Below are 11492 nucleotides of genomic sequence, written 5' to 3' on the forward strand. Positions count from 1 at the left end.
CCTAGACAACAAGGTCTATTGCTAGCCTATTTTTTTTGTTTTCTCATGTTCTTCGTACATCAAGGCGGCCACAATTGCCAGGAATTTTATTCCTTAAATGTAAAGGCGACCTAGGAACTCACCTTTGCCTATCCCATCCAAGACGGGTCACGCTACTCTTTAAATAAGAGAACGGTGTAAAATACAACCCAAAACTGCAATTTAACGAGAGATCTAGAACTCCCTCGTGTAGACTTTTCCAAAAGTATTAAGTCTTCCCGAAGATCACAAAACTACACAAGAAAAAATATGAAGGATAAGCATAAGCTAAGTGTGGAATGTGACAACAGGCGTCACAATTCACATGTTGGTTTGAATCGTGATCACTAAAGAGCAGTACGGTCAAAATCATACGCATAAATACGATATTTAAAAATTCAAACACATTTTTTATATGCAACCGACATTTCCGTGTCACCCGAACACATTGAAAGATTTTGTCCTTGTGTGCATTTTCGCACCATGTTTCTGGTTGTCGACATCCTTTAGGACTCTCTTGATTCCACAAATGCTCTCTTTCCCGCGTGCTTTACGCCCTTAAACTTTGACGGATAGAAATGTGGAGAAACGTGAGTTGCTGAATTTTTCAATCCCCAAACTACTACATATACCGAAACCGAACCGGCGAAGGCATACGCAATTGTAATACACCTGTGACAGAGAGCACAAGTATCACAAGCACAAACGTATCCAAAGGATGGCGCACGCTGTGTCTGCTAGGATGGGAGAGCTCCCTCGCCCAATATCCATCACGAGAAGCATGAGACTCACTGAAGCTAGTGTAGAAGTCTCCATGTTGAACCAGCTGAAGCGCCAGTGCATGATCACTCCTTCCAACCTCCGATCATCATCTCGTAAGACCAGCCTCGTGATCCGCTGCAATATCTCAGCGCCAGAAAGGACATCGGTGCAGTACACAGACCGTAAGCGAGCCACTATTACGTGTAGAAAATTAGAAGCTGAGCGAGCTATCGTGACTGTACTTGTATTATGATCTTGTGCACAAGTCACACATACGAAGAGTTTGTTATTGCAGTGTGTCTAATACTCTTGCTTCTCGTACAGCACCTGCTTTACTGAGTAATAGCAATGGCTGTCGAGCGGTGGAAGCCCCGACCAAAGAGCGACTGAGAGTCCTAACGACGTGGGCAAGCCCATTCGGCATGCGCGTGTTAGTGGCACTGCACGAAAAGGGGTTGGAATTTGACTATGTGGAGGAGGTGCTGAGGAGCTTCAGCCCTGAGGTGATCCTGTCCAACCCCATCCACAAGAAGATACCCGTCTTCATCCACAACGGCAAGGCCTTGTCCGAGTCCCGTATCATCGTAGAGTACATCGACGAGCAATGGCCAGCCTCCCATCGTGGTGCGAGAGGCGATCTCATGCCGGCCTCACCCTGCGATCGCGCACAAGCTCGCTTTTGGTCCGACTTCCTAGATACTAAGGTAGGTTTAGTGGGAGACCCATTTTGTGTGCGATCATACTGATATAGTGCTGTTTGGTGCAGTAAGTATTGCAAATATCGGTATGTTTGGTGCAGTAAGTATTGCAATAAAATCAATAGCAGCCAGACCCATTGTGTGCGCGATCATATACTGCTGTTTGGTGTAGTAAGTATTGCAATTAGGACATAGTTATCTGATTTGGAAATTCCTGGCACAGTTTGTCGAGAGCGGCCACGACATCCTGGTGACCAACGGAGAGAAGCAGCGCATAGCAATCGAGAAGACTATAAAGAACATGTTCCACTTAGAAAGTGCGTTGAGGATGGCTTCCCATGCACGCGGGCCGCTGTTCAACGGCGATCACATGGGCCTCATGGATATCTCTCTCGCCGGCCTTCTGCAGTGGCTGAGGGTGTTCGAGAGGATATCCACCTTCAAGATTCCTGGCCCTAGCAATTGTCCACACCTGCATGCATGGATTGAGGCCGTCTCCCAAGAGCCTAGTGTGAAGAAAACCATTCCGGATCTAGAGCTACTTGTGCAACGTGCTCGGGCCAGCCGCTGTCGTCGCGACTTCGAAGACTGGAACACAAACTTCATGTGATTACATGTACCAATCCCCTCTCCCTCAAAGAGACACAAGGAGGGAGCATGAGCACGTGTGTGTGTGCGCGCGCACACTCGCGTGTGTGTGTGAGAGTGAGTGTGAGAGTGTGAGTGTGAGTGAGTGAGTGAGTGAGAGCGTGAGTGCGCGCGCACTCGCGTGTCTATGTGAGAGTGAGTGAGTGTGAGTGTGAGTGAGTGAGTGTGAGTGTGAGTGAGTGAGTGAGTGAGAGAGCAATTTCACCCAAAAAAGTATGTCGTTGGAATCAAGAATGTCATATGATAAAAGTATGAAAAATGCCAACCCGCTTTGTTGCTCCAAAAGTCATGAACATGAGTGCGAGCATAAACTTTATGATTTGAGAAGGCATTTCTTACTCATTTGTCTATAACTTACTAACCACTCTACTTGAACAAACAAACGAGAAAAGAGCGCAAAAGCTAAAGAATCTTGCTTTTTCTAATGCTACTAGTAATTAGTATGTCAAAGCTATCATGCTAGACGTTTGTAACTTGTCAAAAAGTTTGCAATGCAGTTAGAAGTTCCTCCTCCAAGACTCAATCTCCAGCTGCTTTTGGCTTCTTAAATACTATAGCTTGATTCTATTAACAAAGCTTCGTTTTCATTGAATTACACGGCTAGACGAGATGGGAGATGGAAGAGGATATGGGAAAGGGGAAGAGCGAATGGTTATTTGGCAAGCTTTTTCAAGTGAGGCGAGCTTTTAGGGGCCATTGTGGCCCTTGTGGCGAGCTTGTAGGGTCCATTGTTGCCATTGTGGCAAGTCTTTTCAAACAAGCTTTTAGGGGCCATTGTGGCCAATCGCTAGCATCTCACTAAAGCCTCAGAAAGGCTATGGAAGCCTACAAAGTGTCCCTGAGCTGCCCAAACAGATTTCTTCTTATCACTTGTTCATTTTTCCTCTTCCAGGCTTGATGTAGCAATCCCACATATGTTGCCCATATAGCATCCACATGCTACCCATGTGGCAGGCTTAATGTCCTTGTAGATCTGCCCTATGCCAAAATATCTGATTCCATCCTTGTCATGTGCTATATCTAATTATAACTTCAAAATAATGTACAAAAGATGGACTTCAAACACCAATCCCTTGAGTTTATCCAAATATTTTGAAATTGTCATGTGCTATATCTAATTATAACTTCGAAATAATGTACAAAAGATGGACTTCAAACACCAATCCCTTGAGTTTATCCAAATATTTTGAAATTGTATGTAGATATATAAGAATATGGCCATGAAAGCAATCCTAGCACCAAGGGGCCAATGAGAGGATAGAACTAGACGGATTCCACTGCTTTTTATGGTATTTGAACACAAAACAATTATATTTAAACCAACATGGCCATGCCATTAAAAGAGAGAACATATCCAAACATCTATAAGATCCAAGCATTATTGTGACTACATTGTATGACCTTTTGGATCTAAGACCACCCATGTCAACCAACCAAAACCTATTTAGCACATCGATTGATACATTTTAGCTCAACTTTCCATGCAATAGCCCTAAAAAGAGGAATGGCCATTCAATTGCAATCTACATCAACTATACATTTCAGCTCTCTTTCCATGCAATATCCATAAGATTCAACCATTAATGACATGACATTATATGACATTGTGGATTCAAGACCATGTATTCCACTGCACACCTTTTACAAATCATCACATACATTTCAGCTCCATTTTCCATGCAACAGCCCCACAAAGAGAGTGACAATTCATTTGCCATCTACATCGACCCATACATTTCAGCTACACTTTCCATGCAGCAACCCCAAAGAGAGAATGAGAATTTATTTTCCATCTACATGGATGCCTACATTTCAGATACACTTTCCATGCAACATCCCTAAAAAGAGAGTGACAATTCATTTGAAATCTTTAGGCATGTAAAAAAATTCCATTCTCATTTAAGTTTATGCAGTAATCATCTTTAGATAGATAGAGTTGAAGATCTATTGAAGCCTACAAATATTATCTTTATGTCATGTCTCAATAATAAAAGTACAGCATAACTCTCAAGCACATAGCCTAAGAAAAATGTCTAGCAAGATGTCATCTTTCTCCAAAGAGATGCAATATCGGGCCATTTCCCCACATGCTTTGGCCATGTTTCCTATCCCAATAAATGCATCTATCAGTATGTCTCCCTCCCTCGTGTAAGCATCAAGCATATACATGCAAAAAAAATGAAAGTGGTAGGCTAGATTGGAAAGATGGGTGCGCATGTCACAAAATAGTTAAAATTGAGGTCGTTTCTTTATTCTTACTTGCACAAGGGAAATTGTCTCTCATCACCACCATGAACAGCTTCATTGTCATATTTAGAAATGATGGCCTCTCCAAACTGACACTCCCTTAACGCACATATATCTCTTTCCATTTGATTTTCTAATCCTCTTTTATTATAGAGCATGGGTTTGCAACCCTCACGAACAAAAGAACAAAGCACCAACCAAGCAATTAAATATAGTATTGAGAAAGATGATTAAGAATACATTTATAATAAAATATGACCTAATGTACCAAATGTTAAAAAAAAAACAAAGACACACAATTTCAACTAACTCCCGCCTTTGGTATCTAACATTGTAGGAGAGCATTTTTGTGTAGTAGAGGCAAAACCCATGGTCACTTGCAAGTGCTTGCATAACAGGTAAAGTGATCTGCTAATGAGGTGATGATAAACCAACTTTCATCAGCCAAAAATTCCAAGCAATCTTGCAAGCAGCCATACATAGTTGCACATGCAACATATTCCACTCTGGCACTTCAGCATTGCTACACATTGTAACCCATAGATTGGTCGAAAAGTTTGCCCACATCATCATGGCCACCTTCTGAATGGGATATCCATGAATAGAAAGATCCCCTTTTCTCCTGCTCCTCATGAACCTCCACATTTTTCTAAGATTCCTACATCAAGTCAAGTGCTTTGAATTAGAAGTGATACATGTGCATATTCTGCTGTAATGCAAATAGCACTGCAAATTATTTGATAATAGGTGGCCTTCTTACTCTTCCATTGCCTTTGCTATCTTCTCCAAATATACTTCAATATCTAAGTGGAAAAAGTAAAGACTTGTTTCTGATTCTGCATTTTCATGGCACAAATGGTGATATTTAGTATTCACATAAAATTAGGAAACTATTTCAAATGATCACTCAATTATACCTCTCTCCTGGTTGTTTCCTCCTTCGTTGGGCAAGTCCATCAGTGGAACACTACTTGAAGACCTTGGGAAATAAATTCTCCTCTTTGAAAGCCTACCCTCATTTGGATTTTGTCTCCCCTCCATTTGCATTTTTCTGGTAGAGCCTTTCTCGGGAGCTTTGGCACACTGTTCTTTCGACTTCATGAAATTTGAGGGAATATACTTCAACTGAGAAGAGTAAAAACACCAATGAAAGACCCAATTTTTATACAAGGAAGAACATTAACTGTAAATAGAGATGCCTCAGACTGGTCTCTTTGCCACAATGATACTCTAGCCACCATGGACACTGCTTTAGCTCCCACTTTGTGATGTTATTATCACTCCATGCCTCTAAATACATGGAAGAAGGTCCGTGCCCTCTATAAGCCAATCATTGCAATCCATTGGAAGATTTGGAAGATCCCCCACCAGCATAATCCTAAGAATCCACCTACACAAAACCAAATCTTGTTAGGTACACTTGGATTAGTCCACACTCATACTGATTCACAAGACGATGCACAGATAGTGTCAACTTGGGTTGCTTGTCAGGGGTAAAGGAAACACACTATTCAAAAAATTTGGGCTTGTGTAAAGTCCAATTTCAAAACTAGAATAAATAAAAGTCCAAAAATCCTGAATACACTCCTAATGCAATTTTTAAAGGCAACTTTAAAACTTCAAAGTTTAGTGAAAATACCAACTCCTTGATGAGATTACCAAAAGACTTACTATTAGGAATATTGTGCTAGTGATGAATAGTTTGCTAATGCAATTTTTAAGCTTGATTAACTACATATTTGTATCCCTTTTAAAATTATGCTAGAGGGTCAAAAAATTTCCAAGAACATCCTACTTTCTATAATTTCTTAAGGGCATTAATAGATTGACCAATTCTCTTGGAAAGGTGGTGTACATATACACCGTCTTGGTGAATCCACCCTAAGTATAAAGTCAAATTAATAAACAATGGATGTAACATTATAGAGCCATAAGAGCCACACTTGATGAGAATTTGTGACTAAGAAACAAACTGTATTAGAAATTCTAATAGATCTACTTAGCCCCACCAAGCTTGTTGTAGAGAATACAAAATAAGATTATCAACTACACTATTACAGGTCGAGACCACAAAGGTCGAGATATAATGCCACATAGTCTAATACCACACTAGAAGCTTTCAACATTAGTCTCTCTTATCTGCTCACAATAACCCACTCTTCCACTAACTCCACATCTGTATCCTCAATATAATTATAATGAATTCAAGCACTTAGAGATTGTTTGTTGATAATTTCTTTGCGAGGCCCTTATTGTTTCTTGAGCATCCACATCAAATCGCCCATATCTTGTCATGTATTTGTTATGTTCCATAAAAGTGCTTCACTCTCTCTTATATTTAGAATTTCCTCCCTTTTTGCTTGCCTCTGCAAATTAAATTCATCTTTGTCCATTTGTGTCAATGGAGAGCCTTCTTGAATTTTGGCATCTCTCAATGTTGTTTGATCAGCAATCCATTCTTTAAGACTATTAATTCCTGACTCCACACCTCCTATGATATGTTATACATCCTTGCTGATTGCCATGATTTCCTACAAATTTATATCTGGTTACAGAATTTATTTTTAAAAAATTATTTTTGGTTACATTAGAAGTTATTTTATCTTAATAAAAATTCGAAAGAATGCAATAATTAAATTAACTAAACTTAAATTAACTAAATTAACTTTTTTTTAATTAAAGGGAGGAAAAATTTTAAACTTATTTTTTTTTAACGTAAGTTATCCCCCTCCCAACCGAGTGCATGCATAGTAGGTTGGGAGGGTTTTTAAAAAAAAGTAAATTAACATTAAACCCCCCTCCCAACCTATTGCACACACATCGGGTAGGAGGGGGGGTTTTATTAGGCTAACACCTTCCCCCCTCCCAACTTGTTGTGGACGTAGCTCATTGGAGGGGGTTGTCACTTATCGTTGTGTCACGTTGCTCCATGCATTCGTGCCTTGTGCCATCTCGTGTCGTTGCATGCCACCCTATGCCGTGCACTACCCTGCTCATTGATGCTTTGCTAGTGCCTTCCTGCCCTTGTGCCACCCTGCTCAACCCGCTAGTTGCTACCCTACTGCTACCACCGTAAGGAGGGAGGAGAAGGAGGGGAGAAGGAGGAAGAGGAGAAGGAGGGGGAGGAGGAGGCTAGACGGAAGGAGAGAGGAGGGGGAGGAGGAGGCTGAAAGGAAGAGTAGAAGGAGGGGGAGGAGGAGGCTAGAAGGAAGTAGAGAGGTGTAGGGGAGGAGTTGGCAGAGGTCCAAAAGAGGTGGAGGAGGGAAGTGGAGTTTGTAGTGGTGGCCCAAACGAGATGGGGGAGGGAAGTCGAGTGGGCAGTAGGGAGAAGTGAGGAGAAGAAGGAAGGAGGAGAAGGGAGGAGAAGAAGGGAGGAGGAGGGGAGTTGGGAGAGGAGGAGCAAGGGAGGGGGAGAGGAGGGGGAGAGGGAAGAGGAGGGAGGGAGGGATTACCAAGAAGGAGGAGGAGGTTGTCTGTGTAAGAAAATAATACAACGTCTGTGCTTAATAGATAACATGATCTCATATGCAAGAGAGAAAACAAGATAATAGATAACAAGATAGAACTGATACAATAGATGGCGCTGCCTCCCAACCGTGCACTCCTGTGAAAGAAGCTTCGATGGCATGCTGGAAACAGTAGAAGACAAAGGCTGGATGCTAAGGAATCAGGGTTGCTGTAGCCAATGATGAAATGGGCTTCACAACCTTTCTCTTATATAGCCATCATTTGTAGAAGGTTAGGCTCAATTGGGTGACCAACCCAGTCCATGCAAAATGGTCGACTGGGGGTTGGAATAGGCCATCGACCATACGATAGAACCGGTTTGGCCCAGAGCCATCTGGGATCATCTAAGGCTCCAAACAGGCCCCGTAATTCAAGAGTGGGCTGCCTCGGGAAATGCTCCGTCTACCCTCATTGCGGTCAATCAAGGGATGGCTTCCCACACTTGCATGTAGCCTAGTTGGCGGTGTGCCAACTCTATCTAAAGCCGTCCAGCCATCAGGCCACACATGGCCCCCATCTAGTGTCCAAACCAGGACCTACAGGATAATTGAGCTACTCAAATGCCTTCTCCTCATATGGGGGGCTTACAAGTAGAGTTAGCTGGTTCCCGCATAGTTACATGAGAGTGGAGCATTGATATCTAACACCCCCCCTTAATGTCCACCAGCAAGTGAACTTACTTTTTTGGCCCAATGCCAAGTTGATGAAGATGCCTCTCCAACAACTCTCTTCCAAGAGCCTTTGTGAAGATGTCTGCAACATTCTCTGTAGTCGAACAGTACACCAAGTCAACCTCTCCATCCATGATGAGCTCGCATACAAAGTGATATTGAATCTCAATGTGTTTTGTGCGAGCGTGGAACACCGGGTTCTTTGCAATCGCCATGCAACTCTGATTGTCACATGATAACTGCATAGGCTTGTTCTGCACTGCACCCATGTCCCCCAAAATCCTCCTCAACCACATTGCCTTGCAAGAAGCAAAGCATGCAGATTTGTACTCAGCCTCGGTAGAAGATAGAGCAACTGTGGGTTGCTTCTTGCTGACCCATGACACAACTCCAAATTCAAGTGAGAAATAGTACCCTATCACTGATCTCCTGTTGTCCACATCTCCTGCCCAATCCGAGTCATCGAATCTGGTCAAGATGTTGCCCTTGGTATAGGTGATGCCATAATCAAGTGTGCCTTTGATGTATTTCAGCACCTGCATCCCTACCCTCCAATGGTTCTCTCAGGGCTTATTGGAAAACTTGCTTAGTACACCAGTCGCAAAACTGATATCCGGCTGTGTGTTGCACAGGTAAATCAAGCTACCCACAAGCCTTCTGTACTTCGCTTCGTCCACTAGTGGTGATGAATCCTCGTTTGAGAGCTTCGTGTCAACCTCCATAGGGGTACCAACTGTCTTGCACTCAGCCATGCCAAATGCCTTCAGTATCTCTGTAGCATACTTCAGCTATGAAATGAAGATTTGTTTTGCTCCTGCCAAACTTCAATTCCCAAACAGAAATGCATCAGTTTGAGGTCTGTCATTTCAAACTCTCTTCCTAGCAAATGCTTCGTCTGCAAGATCTTCTCTTCATGGTTCCTTGTTATGACAAGGTCATCCACATAAAGGACCACGATCATACACCTGCCTCCTCCTTTGAAGATATACAAATTTGCATCAGATGGGCTCCTCCTGAACCTGTTTTGTTTTCAAGACACTTGGGTTCATCAACACGGATCACCTCTATTATCAAATCATAGTTGACCAAGTGTTCCTGCACCCTTCTTTGCTCCTCTAACCTCTTGGACCGGCGATGTTCGGATGGTTCCTCCTCAATGGTTGGAGGTTCTTTGCTGTCCAAAAGCTACTTTACCCACTTCGAGAATGGCCGTTGCCGTTGTGGTTCTACAGGCTCTTCTTCATCTTCTTTGTCTTGAATCCTCCCAAGCACCGTTGGGGGAGTTCGGTCTACTGTTGGTGGTGGTACTGGATGGATATCCTAGTCCTAGTTTTCTGGGAAGGAAGCATCCTACTCCAATTGATGCGGCTATTCTGAGAAGACCACATCGCGACTTACAATTACCTTCTTGGTAATAGGGTTATAGTGACGGTAACCCTTCGCCTCTTCACTGTAGCCCAAGAAGATACACTTTTGGCTCTTCGGTTCCCATTTGGTCTTGGTAGCATCAAGGGCATGCACAAAACAGTCACATCCAAAAACTTTGAAATGTATAGCTGAAGGTTTCTTAGTAGAAAAGGCTTGCAGTGGAGTCATCCCGTTCACAGCCTTCGTGTAGCTATGATTTAGGATGTAAACTGCAGTGTTACATGCTTCAGCCTAGAAAGTCTTTGGCAAATCTTTCCCTTTCATCATACTCCGGCCCATTTCATAGATGACGCACATCTTGCATTATGCTACTCCATTTTGATGTGATGTATGTGGTAGGGGTTTCTGCCTCTTGATCCCGTGACTTTTGCAGTAACTTTTAAATTAAGTCGATGTGAACTCTCCACCTCTGTCTGATCTCAACTTCTTCACCTTCCTCCCTGATTCTTTCTCGACCATTACATGCCATTCCTTGAACCTACTAAAAGTCTCGTCTTTAGTCTTCAGGAAGTATATCCATATCCTTTTACTATAGTCGTCGATCAGCGTCATGAAGTAGTAGGAACCACCCAAAGCTTCCATCTCCATCTTTCCGCAGAGGTCCGTGTGAACGAGCTCTAGAGGAGCCTTTGCCCTGCTGGCCTCTTTAGGAAAGGGATGCCGATGCTGCTTGCCCATCATGCAAGCTTCACATAGATCGGGCAAATCTGAAATTTCTGGTAGGTCTACAATCATTTCACTTTTATGCATCTCCTTCAAAGAACTAAGGTTTAGATGACCAAACCTCTCATGCCACAGCTTAGTGTACTTCACATCCACTCGAGCACTGAAAGCTAAGAGTTCGTAAATGTTGTTGCGCTGTGTACCTTTACCAACGACCTTTCCTTGAAGATCCAGGATCTGTGCACCATTCTTATCGAATCGAACTTTGAGGTCCCGTCGATCCGTGATTGTAGAAATAGACAACTAGTTCCTCTTGATATCTGGCACATAAAGAACATCAGACAACTGTTTTAGAACTCCATCTGACTTGAGAGCAATCATACCTTTTCCTTTTGTTGGACATTTTGCATCATTGCCGACTGCTACCAAGATGTCATTCCCTACCGGCCGTGGAGAGGTATACCAATCCTTCCGACTAGTCATGTGGCACGATGCACCATTGTCAATGATCCAAGGTTCATCCACAGGTACATGAATTGCCTCCGTGTAGATCTCCTTAATTACTACAAATAGCTCTATTGGTACTGCGTGCGCGCTATTGCTAGACTCTTTCTTTACTCCGTTCTTCTCATCTGCAATCTTCTTTCGGCACTCATTTTGCTTGTACCCTGCCTTGTTGCAATAGAAGCACTTGATCTTCTTCTTTCTCTTTTTATCATCACAAGAAGATGGGTTACCAAAGTCCTTACCCTTACCTTTCTTTGATCTGGTCTAGAAAGCTGATAGTCCTCGTCTTTTGATGCATCTCCTCCTCCAGAAGCATCGTGCTGAAATCCTCAAAATTGAGGGG

General features: G+C 42.8%; 1 protein-coding gene across 1 annotated transcript; it reads left to right on the forward strand.

Moving 5' to 3' along the window:
• The first annotated feature begins 698 nt into the window (after positions 1–698).
• On the forward strand, positions 699–2142 carry LOC147884733 (glutathione S-transferase U19-like). Its single transcript, XM_087398049.1, has 3 exons — positions 699–962; positions 1105–1484; positions 1702–2142. Exons 1-3 carry the CDS (start codon positions 737–739, stop codon positions 2086–2088), a joined length of 993 nt encoding a protein of 330 aa, XP_087254175.1. The 5' UTR covers positions 699–736; the 3' UTR covers positions 2089–2142.
• The last annotated feature ends 9350 nt before the right edge of the window (positions 2143–11492 follow it).

Source organism: Dipteris shenzhenensis, chromosome 26, assembly GCF_047967505.1.
Source record: "Dipteris shenzhenensis isolate YYH24624 ecotype China chromosome 26, Dip_SZ_1.0, whole genome shotgun sequence".
Lineage (NCBI taxonomy): Eukaryota > Viridiplantae > Streptophyta > Polypodiopsida > Gleicheniales > Dipteridaceae > Dipteris > Dipteris shenzhenensis.

Coding starts and splice junctions, on each gene's coding strand:
- LOC147884733 (XM_087398049.1), top strand. CDS start 737: ATGGCGCACGCTGTGTCTGCTAGGATGGGAGAGCTCCCTCGCCCAATA. Junction 963..1,104: donor ATCGGTGCAGTACACAGACC/GTAAGCGAGCCA, acceptor CTTCTCGTACAG/CACCTGCTTTACTGAGTAAT. Junction 1,485..1,701: donor CCGACTTCCTAGATACTAAG/GTAGGTTTAGTG, acceptor TTCCTGGCACAG/TTTGTCGAGAGCGGCCACGA.